At 47.9% G+C, this 16383-nt stretch overlaps 1 protein-coding gene across 3 annotated transcripts in view; it reads left to right on the top strand.

Annotated features, from left to right (window-relative positions):
* The window catches only part of TOPAZ1 (testis and ovary specific TOPAZ 1), a 1878688-nt gene that overhangs the window by 463771 nt on the left and 1398534 nt on the right, over positions 1-16383 (top strand). For all 3 annotated transcript variants that reach the window (XM_085630596.1, XM_085630595.1, XM_085630594.1), the window contains exon 5: positions 15692-15750. In XM_085630596.1, the coding sequence (XP_085486722.1) occupies positions 15692-15750 (59 nt within the window). The remainder of the gene's footprint in view (positions 1-15691; positions 15751-16383) is intronic.

Raw genomic sequence — 16383 nt, 5'->3', positions numbered from 1 at the left:
AATTCTCTTTAATATCTATTTTCGGCCTCTGTTCCCCATTATTAAATCTTTTGGCATTGACTTGGTCAATTATGCTGACAATCAATTGGTGTTTTCCATGGAAGGGAAACAAGCGGTATCTATGGACTCGTTCCAAGAGTGTATGCGTCAGACTGCTGGATGGCTTAAGAAAAATTCCCTTCAATTTAATGGGGGGAAAACGGAGGTGCTATATTGCTCGGCTGCTAGGACTCCTCATCATCTACCCCTGGAATTTAAACTAACTCCTGAAGAAGATACTCTGGTCCCAGTCAAAGTAGTACGCAACCTGGGGGTTCTGATAGACAACAACCTCCAGATGGAATCACAGGCCAATAAAACTATTGGCGTGTGTTTCTCTCTGCTGCGTATGTTACGACAGATCCTTCCGTTAATCTCAGAGGATCTGCGCCCCCTCGTGGTAAGGAGCACGGTGCTGAGTAGACTGGATTATTGTAACTCCCTATATTTAGGAGCCCCCCAATACATTCTTCAGGGACTACAAAGAGTGCAATCTATGGCAGCAAAGTTGGCGCTGAACAAGCAACCTAGGTCATCTACCACTCTGGCCCTGAGAGATCTCCATTGGCTGCCTATTAGAGAAAGGGTCTGATTTAAATCACTTTGTATTGTGTATAAAGCAGTACACAATCTGGGACCAATCCCACTGCAGGAAAAGTTTAACTGGTACAATCCTAAGAGGCAGCTCCGCTCCTCCAGCGCAAATTTGCTGACAACTGCCTGCTTTAAGTGCTCGAGGATGGGGGTAGAGCCCTCAGTGTGGTGGCCGCACGTCGATGGAATGAGCTGCCCCAAAGTATCAAACAAGCTAACTCTCTGATTGAGTTCAGAAAGAGCCTGGAAACCTGGCCTTTTCCTAAGGACTGATTGCAGTCTTCCTTGTGTTACTCTGGGTTGCTCTCATGTTGGTCATTTTCGAGTCTAAGCACCAGGATACCCGTAGGGTGGCAGTCTGCGCTCTATAAGAACCTCTTACATTACATTACTGCTAAATTGCACTTACCAAGAAATGCTTACCTGCACCTATTACTTACACTTCTAGTCTCAAAGCTACAAGGAAATTAACATACAGTTCATACTAAGCTTTAAGGATGTCATGAACGCTAAAATCCACAGGCTCTGTGAGATCTACAACTAGCAGCTCCGATTTAATCAGAGAAACTGATAAGTAATGTCCATGAGTGAACACAGGAAATTGAGCAGGAAAAGGAACACGTAGGTGAATCGGCAGAGACCGGGGCTGATCTATAGTAAGTAGTGAGTGTGTAGGGCAGTGTTAAACTATGAAAAATATTTAATAAGATACATAATCTGAAAGAAACACATTAGTTATAGATTTCTTACCTTAGAATTACCCCCAGGCTTCAGACTGGATCCAGAAGTTTTTTCGTCAGCAGAACCTCTGTGCGTCGGAAGGTGGCGTCGGTCAGCAGCTACTTAGACGCCACCCTCGCGCACTCACGTCAGTTTTCTTTTTCCACGCCAGCCAACGCAGATTTTTTTACTATGTTTTTTTCGTCTTTTGTTGACTTCTTGTTTCGAGTCTGACTCCGAACAGCTGCACAAGGGATGCCCGATTTCAAGGCCTGCGGTTCCTGTAACCGACTGATGTCGGGGACGGATCCGCTCCGCGTGTGCCTCTTTGGCCTTGAGCGTGACCACAACCCCAAGTCGTGCTCCGACTGTCGGTCGACCGCGCCGAAGGCTTTGCGGGTGCTATCCCGAAAGCTGTTTGAATGCAGTCTGCTCCACGCCATTCGAGGTCCCGGTCGAGAGGGAAGTCGAGGGACCGGTTGCAGAGCCACCACCATTCTGGTTCGACATCATCGAAGTCTTCGCACTCTGGGTTGGGTAAGTCGAAGCATAAGAAGTCGAAGAAGCATAGTCGCTCTTCGACTTTTCCTTGTCGGTCAGCCGATCCGACGAGGCACGCTGGTGGAGCCACTCCCGCTGCTCTGTGCGCGTAGCCCGAAGGGGCGACTCCAGACTTCCCTCCCTTTCCGGGACCCGGAGCGACTCCCGCCCAGTTTTGTAAGTTCTACGAGGCGATGCATGCATCTTTGGGCGGACCGACCGCGCCTTTGGGCCCTGAGGTTGGGGGACCTAGGTCTTCGCTGCTGCCTTCTCATTTGGGGCACGTGGTCTAGGCCCAACATGGGGGCTCCCGTGGACAGGATGATTGCCCAGCGCCACTGCCTGTCTCAGGGCAACCCCACTTTCCTCTCCCAACACCCCACCTCTGAGAGCTTGGTAGTTCAAGCTTCGTATATAACAAATGAGGGTGCGCAGCTCACAAAGACCAGTAGGCCAGAGTAGATGAAAAAGTCACTTCTTTATTTGAAATTATTTCACTTTAAAAACATTCCATTCAAATCATCAGCCAACGCGTTTCACTCCCACATAGGGAGCTTCCTCAGGGTGAAAACAGTATCAATTGGCAATATACCAGTCGCAGCGTATTTCTATCCGATATGTAAGCGCTCGTTGTCCAGCAGTATACCCTCGCCGTATCTAAGGTGCTTGTAGTATTCCCATATGCTCCTGTGTAGAAGTAACAGAGTATCCAATTCAATCTGCAACCAAGTGGAAGAAGTAAATCCGATAATTATCCGTTGTAAATATCGACTGGGATCAGCAGTCCAATAGCCGCTGCACTCAAGTTCGAGCCGCCACAGGATAGGCAGGCCAAAGTAAATTGAGGATTGAAAAAGGTGTTCAATCAGTGTGGCAACAGTAAGAGCGGCTAAATTCGGCCAGTATCTGTAATCATAACTCAATCAATCCAGAGTGGGAGGTCGAAGCAGTGCGTAATAGCAATGACAATTAAAGAACAAAAAGGACCAATGTCTATAGCTAATTCATCTGGTGACTCCCACACGACGACTGCAATCAATGATGCCATGTGTATTGCATCGCGGCCCGAGAATTATGAAAGCTGTAAGTACAGTATTCCTTAAAATCCCTGAATGTGCAGCATGAACAGTAGTTCAAGCTTCGACCTCCAAAAGCGTTTTCCCTACCGCTCCACCGGAAAGGGAATCCAAGAAGCTGGACCCCCTTGGCAAGAAAGTTTTCTCTTCCGCCAGCTTAGGACTGCAGTCTGTAAACACTGCATATCTGTTGGGCCATTATTTGCACTCAGTGTGGAATACGGTGGCGCAAGTGCTGCCTCAGAGTCCGGAGGCGGCCCAGGCAGTGCTCTCCCAGGCTATTGCCACCGGGAGAGATGCAGCAAAGTTTACAATCCGCTGTGGGCTGGACACCGCCGACTCTCTGGGAAGGACCATTTCAACATCAGGTAGTGCTTCGTCGCTACGCCTGGATGAGGTCCACTGGCTTTTCAGGGCATGTCCAGAAAAACATTGACGGACATGCCCTTTGATGGCAGTCGCCTTTTTGGCGACAAAGCAGATAATGCCCTAGAGCGCTACAAGGACTCACGGGCTACGGCCAAGTCTATGGGCCTCTCCACCCGTCCGGCACAGTCTGCTTTTCCCCCTTTTGTGGCTACGGACGGGGTGCCCGGCTTCGTCCCGCCCATGGCCACAGGCCGCAGCAACTTATCTAACCTCCGCGTGGCCGGTGACGTGGAAACAACCGGCGAGGTTCCGGGGCCAGCGGGCTGGCCAGTCCACCAACCCCCCCTTTGCCGTAGCCTCCAAACCCTCCTAGTCCGACCTTTCAGGGCCATCACACGCCAGTGGGCGGCAGGATTCGCCATCACCTCGCCCACTGGCGCAAGATCACGTCGGACAGGTGGGGTTTGCAAATAGTCCGATGGGGCCACTCCCTCCCCTTCGAGACTACTCCTCCAGCCATGCCACCATGGTACCACCACATGTCGGAGGATCATCTGGCCCTTCTCCAGCAGGAAGTTACAGCTCTCTTGATCAGTGGAGCTATCGAGCGCGTTCCTGTCCCAGAAGTAGGTCATGGTTGTTGTTCCCACTACTTTCTGGTTCCCAAGAAGGACAAGGGCTTGCGTCCTATCTTGGACCTCGGGGACGTCAATCGCTTCGCCCGGAAAGAGAAGTTCAAGATGTTGATGCTTGCTCAGGTCTTGTCTGCCCTCGACCCGCAAGACTGGATGGTAGCGTTGGACTTGCAGGACGCTTATATTCACATCCCCGTCCTGCCGGCTCACCGGCATTACCTACGGTTCTTGGTAGGGCATGAGCATTTTCAATACACCGTGCCCCCCTTTTGGCCTTACCAGCGCCCCTCTGGTGTTCACGAAAGTGATGGCGGTGGTCGCAGCTCATCTGCACAGACCTGGGGTTTCAGTCTTTCCCTATCTCAACGACTGGCTGCTGAAGGTGGGCTCACCCCAGGCAGTCGTCTCCCACCTCCAGACTACAGCCGACCTCCTACACTCGCTGGGGTTTTCCAACAATGTGCCGAAGTTGCACCTGATTCCCTCTCAGAAGCTCCTCTTGATCGGAGCGGTTGTGGGACTCTCCTCCCGAACAACGAGTCCGGGGTATTCGGGCTATGAATCTGATCTTTCAGCCTCTATCCCGGGTTTCAGTCAGACTGACCCTAAGGCTGTTGGGCCTCATGGCCTCCTGCATCCTGATGGTCGATCATGCCAGGTGGCATATGCGGGCTCTGCAGTGGGACCTGAAGTTCCAGTGGGCGCAGCATCAGGGGAATCTGTCCGATTGCGTCCAGATCTCCGAGGGCACTGCTCGACAACTGCAGTGGTGGCTTACTGACCAGGATTGGGTCACTGGCAGATCCCTCTCCCTTCCCCAACCAGACCAAACTGTGGTGACGGACGCATCCCTTCTGGGGTGGGGTGGCCACATGGGAGAGTTTAAGATAAGAGGCCTCTGGTCTCAGGCGGAGTCCTGGCTGCACATCAACTTTCTGGAGCTCCGGGCGATTCTTCTTGCACTGAAGGCATTCCTTCCTTCTGTCCTGGGAAGAGCAGTGCAGGTGTTCACGGACAACACCACTGCCATGTGGTATTGCAACAAACAGGGCGGGGTGGGGTTGAGGGCCCTATATCAGGAGGCCCTCCGACTCTGGACATGGCTGGAACATCAGGGCATTTCCTTGGTGGTTCAACACCTGGCCGGTTCTCTGAACGCCAGGGCGGACTACTCAGCCGCAGGTGCATGATGGGTCACGAATGGCGTCTTCACTCGTTGGCGGTGCAAGGTCTCTTTCTGCAGTGGGGAGAGCCTTGGTTAGATCTATTCACCACCGAAGAGAACGCGCAATGTAAGCAATTCTGCGCGTTGGAATTTCCAAGGCGGCACTCGCTCGGTGATGATTTTCGACACGAGTGGAGTTGCGGTCTGTTGTACGCCTTTCCGCCTATACCACTTCTGCCCAGAGTGCTTAAGAAGATCAGACGTGACCGGGCCCAAGTCATACTTGTGGCTCCGGATTGGGCACGGAGAGGCTGGTATCCCGAGCTGCTCAACATGGCCATCGGTCCTCCAATCAGACTGCCTCTTTGGGAGGATCTTCTGTTTCAGCAGCAGGGGACGGTTCTCCCCCGGAACCTGTCCAGTCTCCACCTCCTTGTGTGGAGATTGAGCGGCGGCAGTTGACTTCTTTCAACCTGCCTCCTGAAGTCTGTGATGTAATCTTGGCAGCCAGGCGTATACAATACATTTGTGGCATGGTGCACAGCAAAGGCTGTAGATCCCCTTTCTCTTCCAGGGGATCCTCATCAATAGTCATAAGCACTGAATATTCCCGCCCATGTGCGGGGACCCCGGAAATAATAAAATCATATATGTAAAAAACATACATATATACAGCTCTGTATATGTATAAACATATATTATTACTTCCACGCAAATGCAGCCCCTAAAAAAGAAGGCTAGGCAATGTATAAATACACATCCAATAATACATATAGGTATAATAAAACACCTAAATCTTTTTTTTTTTTTTTTTTTTTTTTAATGAGGTAAACACTCATGAGAAAGCAAAAAAGAGAAAAACTGTGGGAAACACAGATCTACAACACATTGCTAGCCTGCAGGCTGCATTGCAATACAATACCATAGAGACTGAAAAGCCCTGTATAGGTAAAAACTGGCACCGTGCCTTTAAGGCAGCCCTGGCTTCCATATCCCATCATGCCTCAGGGGTGACAGTTAGGTCAGTTGTTCTTTCCGGCTCCTTCAGTCAGGACCCTGGAATTCAGCTCTCTTCTTTTTGGCTTTTTAGTCAAGAATTATTTGCAGTAATAGTGATTTTTTGGACTTTCTCTTATTTATATCTGGGAAGAAGTCAGTATCCTGTATTTTTCTGATTTTCTGCTATTTTTGTCAGAAAAATGCCTTCTTTATTTATCCCATGTCCATCTTGTGGGAAAAAGAAGGCTTCTTCAGACACACATGACGTGTGTATTGTCTGCCTGCCGGATTCTCACTCTCCAGCAATATGTCATCATTGTAAAGACCTTTCTAAAAGGACTTTAAAGGAGAGAGAGAGGATTAGACTCTACGGCTTGTCAGAACGGTCGACGTCGAGGCAGCTGGTCCCTGTTTGCTCCCCATCGGCGTCGGGCTCGGCGTCGAAGACTCCTGCGGCGGGATCGTCGCTGAGAGGTGAGGAGTCCAGGGGTAGTCATGCTGCAAAAAGAAAATCGTCGTCGACTTTAGATACAGCGGCGAAGCGGATGCGTTCGTCGTTGACTACTTCGACGTCAAAGAGATCGGCGTCGAAGGATCGGCGTCACAGGTCGACGTCTAAGAGGCATCTTTCGACTTCAAGGGAAGATCGATCGACGTCGAAACAGAGACATCGTTCGACGTCGAAGGAAGGACATCATTCGACGTCGAGGAATGTGAGAGATCAGTCGACGTCGCAAGAGGTTCGTAGGCGTTCGACTCCAAAGTCTACGTCGACGTCGAGACCAAGATCACCGTCAAGACCAAGTTCGCCGTCGAGGAAAGATCGTTCGTCGGCGAAGAGAATGGCGACGTCGAGGCATTCGTCGTCGGAGCATTCGACATCGAGGCAGGCGCCTCCTTCAAGACCGACGTCGAGGCAGGAGCCTTCGTCGGAGTCGACGTCGAGGCAGGTGCCTCCGTCGGAGTCGACGTCGAGGCAGGTGCCTCCGTCCTTGCAGGTCTCCAAGGCTTTGGAGAAGTCCATAACATTGAGGCGAGATTCCCCGTCGGGGTCTAGACCTCTATTCAGACCAAGTCCTCCGTCGACAAGATTCTCGTCGAGGCAAGAAAAATCTCCTTTGATCCTCGAGGAGTCAAGTCCCAGGTCTCCGGTGATAGGCCTATCGCCGTCGAGGCGCTCCTCTGCAGAGGGTACTCAGGAGGTGTCGCATGTTCGCCTTACGATCCGGCCAGTTTCAAGGCGCAAATCTCCACATAGACTGGTATATACAACTTCGGAACATATATCTATCTCGCCTTCAGGATCAGAGGGCTCGAGTTCAAGGTCCGAGTCACAGGAAATTGTGTATCAATCTCCAGTGCCTGCAAGAGAAATTAGTCCGCTGGAAGAGGGACATGCGGTACCTCAAAGTCCCGTAAGAGACGCCTCAGGACTCGGCTATGTCTCACGCTGTCAAGGCCTCACTAACAAGGTTAAGAGATATGGACTTCCCAGCGAGACCGGTCAGATCACGTTCTCGGGGAAGAGATTCTCAACGTCGCTCTCGAACACCAAGGAGGCGATCCAGATCCTCCTCCCACAGGAGAGAGCCGACCAGATCGGAGAGAAGGCGCCGTAGGACCCCTTCTTCCTCCCCGTCATCTAGATCATCCAGAAGGGATTATTCACCGACACTCTCGGAGACACCACCCTCCAGGGTATCTCCGGTGGATGATATCTCTACTTTTCAGGAAGTGTTGTGTAGAGGAGCTACAAAATTAAATATCCCTATGCCGGTTCAGGAGATCACCTCCTCCATAATCTTTGAAACTCTTCATGAAAGAGCAGTGTCACGTCCACTGTTGCCGTTAGTCCCTGGTTTGCTGCAACCAGTAATGGATATTTTTCTCACGCCAGCGACCACCAAATCTGCACCGGCGCGGATTCTGAAGAAGTACCGTCCTGCCCCGGAAGATCCTCTGTTCCTAAGATCAGATCCTCCACCGGACTCTGTCATCACCGCTGCTGCTAGAAAGACGCATGCAGTAGCGGGGTCTTCAACGGTGTCCCCAGATAAAGACAGTAAGACGCAAGACTCTTGGGGGAGGAGAGTTTGCGGTTCGGCATCTTCTAGCCTAAAGGTGGCCAGCGCCTCAGCGCTTCTGGGGCGCTATGATAGATCTTTGTGGGACTCTCTCCAGAGGTTCATTGAAAAAGTTCCATCAGAGGATAGACGGGACTTTGAAGAAATTTTGCACGAGGGGAGTCTGGTTTCTAACCAGGTCATAAGTGCAGCGGCAGATGGGGCAACACTAGCAGCACATTCATATGCCCATGGAATCACAGCCAGAAGATCATCTTGGCTCAGATTGACGGCCTTGAAGCCGGAAGCGCAGGCGAGAATTCTAAATCTGCCTTTCTCGGGCAATTCACTTTTTGGGTCTCATGCGGACGAAGAATTGGCCCGTATGAAAGCAGAACTGGAGACCATGAAAGCCGTGGGGCTTGAAAAGAGGAAAGAGTTTCGACGTCGCAGGGGAAATGACAGGCGTAACTACCAACAGAGGGTTCAAACCCCTCAGTGGCAGAAGAACCAGGACCAGCAAGGTCAAAAGAAGCAGCAGTACCAGTCCCACAGACCATCCAGGGGACGCGGTAACAACAGGCAGTCAATCAATCAATCAATCAATCAAAACTTTATTCGGATCATTGAGAATCCATAAAAGTACAAAAAGACAATTATAAAATCATACAATAAAATAAAATACTGTTTGCACATGAGAAATAGTCCATCTAAACTTTAAGACATAGTAGACCGGGCACGAACCGCAGTTTTTAAAAAAGAGCTCACACGAAAGACAAGTTCATCATCGTGCAGGGCCAAAATCATTGAAAATGCAAGTTCCAGGCTAATAGGTTTTTTTTTTTTTTAAATACGGAGTTAAAAACCATTTAATATACTTCATATAAAATTTACAGAAGAATAAAAAATGTAGAGTTGTTTGCCTACTCTGGGAATCACAGGGGCATGGCTCAACACATTTGTCATTAAAATTCCATAGAGGGAAGCTAAGTGCATGTTTAATGGTGCCTGCCCTAAGGCGAAATATAAGGCCTCGCTCCCAATGACTCAACGGAAGGGTTAAATATCTGGGTGTGGGATATATTATAAAATTTCAGGGACTCCCTTGCTACCCTTTCGACATCAACAGGCAGTCAAACGCTCGAAACAAGGCCCCAGGGAAGCAATGAGGAACCGCTTCCTCCGATGCTGTCCACCGCTCCGGTGGGAGGAAGTGTTGTGCATCATCTTCCAGAGTGGCAATCCATCACAAAGGACAAGTGGGTTCTCAATATACTGCGGCATGGGTACTCGCTTCGTTTCCGAAGCCACCCTCCATCGATTCCTCCTGTTCATTCGGCCCAGCATCTAACGCAGCTCAGGGAAGAGGTGGCGTCTCTTCTGCTCAAATCTGCAATAGAAAAAGTACCCAAAACCCAAAGAGGAAAGGGAGTTTACTCCAGATACTTTCTGATTCAAAAAAGGAGTGCGAAGGTAGAGTTCAGACCCATTTTGGATCTACGGATACTGAACAAACACATAAGAAAGGAAAAATTTTGCATGCTGGCGCTCCACCAAATATATCCTCATCTCCGGTTGGGCGATTGGATGTGTTCGCTGGACCTTCAGGACGCATATTTCCATATTCCCATCCAACGGAATCATCGGAAATTTCTCAGGTTTGCGGTGGGGAACTCTCACTATCAGTTCAAGGTTCTTCCATTTGGCCTGAAGTCAGCTCCTCGAGTATTCACAAAATGCGTGGCAGTAGTAGCGGCTGCTCTGAGGCGGGCAGGAGTCTTCGTCTACCCCTACCTAGACGACTGGCTAATAAAGGGTCCATCGCCTCAGAGTGTTCGATCGCAGCTGTCGCTCTGCCTGAACTTATGTCGCAAGTTGGGTCTCAGAGTGAATGTCAAAAAGTCCAATTTTTCACCAACACAGAGGATCCACTACCTGGGTGCAACAATAGACTCCGTAGTAGGAAAAGTGTTTCCTTCGGAGGAAAGACAGTCATCCATTATCCTCAAAGGCAGGCAGATTCTATCCAACAATCTGTCGTCGGCAAGACAAATCTCATCTCTGCTAGGGGCCATGGCATCCTGCATTTTCCTAGTGCCCAATGCCAGGCTAAGGATGCGTCCTCTACAGCAAGATCTCGAGGACAAATGGGATCAAAGGAATTCCCTGTGGGAAGAAAAAGTTTGCCTTTCCTCAGCGGCCAGGCAGTCAGTCAAGTGGTGGCTGAAGCCACTGAATCTACAAGTGGGGATCCCCTTTCATCAAGAACCCCCAACTCAGACCTTAATCACCGACGCATCCCTTCAAGGCTGGGGTGCGCATTTCGGGTCTCTGCAAACTCAGGGACGGTGGTCCAGCAGCGAGCAGTTGTACCACGTCAACATGCTGGAGCTCAGGGCAGTCCCACCTAGCCCTCAAAGCGTTCCTGCCTGCCATCACGACGAGTACCATTCTAGTACAGACAGACAATACCACCACAATGTACTACCTGAACAAGCAGGGGGGTACTCGATCCAGGACGCTCTCGCTGGAAGCTCAGTCCCTGTGGCACTGGATCCTAGCAAGGAACATCTCATTGAAAGCGGTGCACCTACCAGGAGAATTCAACGTGCAAGCGGATTTGCTCAGTCGTCATTTTCAAGAACCAGAGGACTGGGTAATAAACGACGAGGTGTTAGAGGACATCTTCGGGGAATGGGGGCGTCCGCAAGTGGACCTCTTCGCGGACGAGCACAACACAAAATGCCGAGGCTTCGCCTCAAGATTCCATCGACCAGGATCCCTAGGGAATGCCCTTTTGATAAATTGGTCAATGACATTTGTGTACGCTTTTCCGCCTCTCCCACTAATCCCCAAGGTGGTGACCAAGCTGCAGAATTCATCTGCCAAGATGATCCTCATAGCACCGGACTGGCCGAGGCAGTGGTGGTACACGGATCTCCTGCACATGTCGATCCGCCCCCACAAACGGCTGCCGTGCAGACCGGACTTGTTATCCAAGATGCAGGGGAAGATTTACCATCCCAGCCTTCCCTCGCTGAGCTTAACAGCATGGCTCCTGAAGTCCTCCAGTATGGACATCTGAACCTTCCTCAAGAGTGTATGTCCATACTTAAGGAAGCCAGGAGGCCTTCGACAAGACATTCCTACTTTTGTAAGTGGAAAAGATTTTACATTTGGTGTGCTCAGCATCATTATGATCCAACAAAATGCCAGGAGGATGTCATTTTGCCCTATCTTCTTCATTTAGCAAGGGCAGGGTTGAAATTTTCATCCATAAAGGTTCACCTAGCAGCCATAACAGCATACAGGCGTTCTCCATCGCAGCAGTCATTTTTTAAGTTACAGGTGGTGAAGGATTTCTTGCAAGGTCTCAAGAAAGTCTATCCCCCTGTTAGACCTCCCTCTCCCTCTTGGGAGCTAAACTTGGTTCTTTCAAGGCTCATGGGTTCTCCCTTTGAGCCTATTCATAAGGCTAGCCTACAGCACCTCACATGGAAGACAGCCTTTTTAATAGCCATCACTTCAGCACGGAGGGTCAGTGAGATACAGGCCCTCTGTTCTAAAGAACCCTACACTACGTTTCATCTCAATAGGGTAGTGATGAGGACTCATCCTTCATTCCTGCCTAAGGTGGTATCGGACTTTCGTGTACATCAAGCCATCTCCTTGCCAACCTTTTTTCCCAACCCCTCCTCACCGGCAGAGAGGGCGTTGCATTCTTTAGATGTCAAAAGGGTCCTAAAATTCTATCTAGATAGGACTAAGAATGTTAGGAAATCTGATCAACTGTTTGTGAACTACGGGGTTGTCTGTGTGGGCTTTGCTGCTTCCAAACGTTCCATTGCTAGGTGGATTGTTTCAAGTATTACATTGGCCTACCAACTGGCTCAGAAACCATTGGGGGCGCGCCCTAGAGCTCACTCTACAAGAGGAAAAGCGGCTACCGCTGCTTTTCTCAATAATGTCCCACTCTCCGAGATCTGCAAGGCAGCTACTTGGAGATCTGTCCACACCTTTACCAGACACTATTGTCTGGATTCGGACACCAGAGCAGACACTCAAGTAGGACAAGCCTCCTTGAGGAATCTGTTCCATACATAATCAGTTTCATGATCTTCTTATTCCATGTGTGGTACAATCTTTTTTTCATTTGCCTGCAGGTGGAAGGTGAGCTTGCTACTCTATTCAGTGCTTATGACTATTGATGAGGATCCCCTGGAAGAGAAGGGTAAGTTACTTACCTGTAATCCTAGTTCTCTTCCAGGGGTATCCTCATCAAAGTCATAAGCAACCCACCCACCTCCCCAGGCAAATGAGAAGGGTATTATTCATTATGGAAAGGATATATCTTTGTGTTTAGGACTACGGTCCCGCAAAGAACAACTGACCTAACTGTCACCCCTGAGGCATGATGGGATATGGAAGCCAGGGCTGCCTTAAAGGCACGGTGCCAGTTTTTACCTATACAGGGCTTTTCAGTCTCTATGGTATTGTATTGCAATACAGCCTGCAGGCTAGCAATGTGTTGTAGATCTGTGTTTCCCACAGTTTCTCTTTTTTGCTTTCTCATGAGTGTTTACCTCATTAAAAAAAAAAAAAAAAGATTTAGGTGTTTTATTATACCTATATGTATTATTGGATGTGTATTTATACATTGCCTAGCCTTCTTTTTTAGGGGCTGCATTTGCGTGGAAAAAATAATATATGTTTATACATATACAGAGCTGTATATATGTATGTTTTTTACATATATGATTTTATTATTTCCGGGGTCCCCGCACATGGGCGGGAATATTCAGTGCTTATGACTTTGATGAGGATACCCCTGGAAGAGAACTAGGATTACAGGTAAGTAACTTACCCTTCTGCCCCTCTTTCTGAAGTACTCTTGTTTCTTCTATCTTTAGCCCAGCGGGGCTCTGCTCTGGGCACTATCAAGGGCTATCGTTCAGCCATCTCTGCCTTCCTTCAGTTGCCAGATTGGACTTCTCTTTTCAAGTCTCCGGTAGTTAACCGGTTCTTAAACGGCTTAATGCATCTTTTTCCTCCAATCCCCTTTGTTATGCCTCAGTGGGACTTGAACCTTGTGCTAACCTATCTCATGTGTGCTTCATTTGAGCCACAGCATAACTGTCCTTTATGCATTATGACTCTTAAAACTGCTTTCCTGGTAGCCATTACTTCCGCTAAGAGAGTGGGTGAGCTCTATTCATTCGGACAAGGTGGTTCTACGAACCCGTCCATCCTTCCTTCCTTCCTTCCTTCCTAAGGTGGTCACTGCCTTTCTTAACGGGCAGACCATTACTTTGCTCACCTTCTTTCCGCCTCTGCATCCTTCAAAGGAAGAAGATCGGTTCCACTGTCTGGACCCAAAACGTGTGCTCTCCTTCTATCTGGATCGCAGAAAACAGTTCCGGGTGGATGATCAACTTTTTGTTGGTTACGTGGGTGTAAAGAAGGGTCGGGCTGTACACAAATGCACCCTTTCTCGATGGGTCGTGCTTTGTATCAAGGCTTGTTATTCTCTAGCTAAAAAGGAGCCTCCATTCGGGCTACGCGCTCACTCCACCAGGGCGACGGCAGCCACTACTGCCATGGGATGGGGGGAGTGCCTCTGAATGACATCTGTCAGGCAGCCATTTGGGCAACGTTGCACACTTTCACCAAACTACTGCCTGGACAACCAAGTCCGGAGAGATGGCTTCTTTGGCAGTTCCGTTCTCCAGGATTTTCTGGTGTGATCTTGCTTTGCAGACCCACCACCAGGGTTGGTATTGCTGGGGTATCTATTCTAAGGTAAGGAATCTATAACTAACGTGTATCTTTCAGATGAACAGTTACTTACCTTCGGGAAGGATATATCTGTAAAAAAACATTAGTTAGTTATAGATTCCTTACCGCCCCACCCATCCTCCCTTATCTTTAAACTGATTCCTAGGGTTAAGGACATCCTTTCAGGACCCTAGTTTTGTGCACCAATGGTCAGTGTCTTGCATGGCTCTGCATTTCTGGCGCGGAAAGTCGTGTACGGAACTGACGTCCGCGCGCGAGGGTGGTGTCTAAGTAGCTGCCGTGACGTCATCCCGGCAACCACGACGGACGCGGAGCCGACCGACGCCACCTTCTGACACTCAGAGGTACTGCTGACGAAAAAACTTTCCGGATCCAGTCTGACACCTGGGGGTACGGTAAGGAATCTATAACTAACTAATGTTTCCTACAGATATATTGTTACCGAAGGTAAGTAACTTGTGCATTAAGAAATATACTCACTAGCTTTGAGCCTTGGGGACTTCTGACTTGGATGCAGAACCAAATGGGGATTTTAATTATGATAAGCTTAAACCACAAGAGGAGAAAATTAAGAAATACTGTGAGAAAAAAAAATGTCACGCAGAAGGAGCTAGGTGATCAGTCTCACATCGTTGGCAGCAACCCTTCAGCATTATTAGTTGCCAGGTAATAATTCAGGGTGAAGACACACTTAAATACTTAGCAGTAACCACCTCCCCCAAAGAGAAATTAGCATGGATTTTCCCCATTCAATCTGCCATCTTGTAATAGGAAAAAGATTGCATTTGTTAGAGGAAAAGTATAGAGGATCATCTGTATTAGATCAGTGTTCCCTCTGTCTCATGAGAGTCCACCCTCCACATTCTCCCTTCGCCTCAATCCACATGCTTGAGCGACGGTGGGTAGGATGAGTGAAATCCTTCCATCAATCAGTACGTGAACGTCTGCTTAAGCTACGATCTGGCTGGAACCACTGATAAGTTCTGACAAAGGCTTTTTGTTATTTAAAATATATTGGAATTGATCTAATCAGCATGTTTGTTCTGCTTTCCTCTTCAAATCACAGAACTGCGAACACTTGTTCCACCTCAGTCCATAAATCAGGATTTTTTTTTAACCTTTTATTTAGTTGGTCAGATAGAAAAAAATTATCCTTTCCAGCAGGGAGTTCATACTGCAGTCTTCAATGGCTGCCGCACCAAAACAGTAGGTGTTAAAAGTTTTTTTTATGGTTGATTTTCCCCTAAACAGTTAGTCTGGCACATAGCCCAATACCGGTTTCTGTATCTTCGTCAAATCTACTTTAGAATGGGCAGATGCACTGCAGTAACTTCATATATACATTATGTAATAATGCACTATTATATTGTATTTTGTTAAAGTATTGCGAAGAAGGACGATGCTGCCAATATTTGAACTTCGGTGTTTTAAAATACATATTTGATTATTCTTAATAATGAATGCCTTGTTGGTCACTTGTTCGAACCAAGTAGCAGCAAATGAGACATAATGTATTCTGCTAGCTTTCATTTGCAGTTGCTGTCTGCATTTTCTATTAATTTTCACTGTCAGAAGTTTGTACAAAAACAAATTAAGTGGCCATGGAAAAAGGAATCAACAGTGTGTTTCTTGCATTTTCTAATATTTAGGGATTCTAAGTATTGAGTGATTTCAACTAATGTTCCACTTTTCCAGGTTCTCCTACCTTTCCCAGATGATGATGATGTTAAAGAAGAAGATGTTGATGGAGAAAGGTATGTTTCAAATGTAATTGTTAGCTTTCTGTTATGGTTTATATTTAATGTTTAAAAACTCTCCATATAAAAGTAAATTGTGATTACTCAAAGCTAAAAGTATTTTAACAGAATGTGTTTAATATTTAACAATCATGCAACTGTGTTATTACTATTCCTTGGATGCATCCTTTGGTGTTTCTTCCTTTCATTTGATAGATGAACTCTGTATAATTGCATACAAGTACCTGCTTGGGTAGATTACTTCTGGCTTCGATATTTTCGCTTTGTTTCCTTCAGGACTGTGCAGTTCCATTTAGATCTTTAGTGTCTCATTTAAAAGAGTTGTGCTAAACTGTAGGCATGGAAAATATTAGAAAGCTTTCAGTTAAGATTTTGTGTGTGCTGTCAGAACCATAGCCACTCGTCAACCATCTTTCCCAGCTTTTACTCTGCTTACACTGTTGCCATTTGCAATGGCATTATACACGCATTTGAAAATCGCAATTACTATTTCTACGTATCCAATAAAACAAGGATTAAGTGATTAAAAAAGTTATAAATTTATAATTTCTGGTCTACGATGATTTCATCTGATTTGGAGGTGGTTATATCCTGGGACTGATGCATGCTTAAACCAAAGGAAATGATGGA

The sequence above is a fragment of the Triturus cristatus genome, chromosome 10 (genome assembly GCF_964204655.1).
Source record: "Triturus cristatus chromosome 10, aTriCri1.1, whole genome shotgun sequence".
NCBI lineage: Eukaryota > Metazoa > Chordata > Amphibia > Caudata > Salamandridae > Triturus > Triturus cristatus.
Note: the sequence above shows the minus strand (reverse complement) of the source record. Positions and strands in the feature narration are given on the sequence as shown.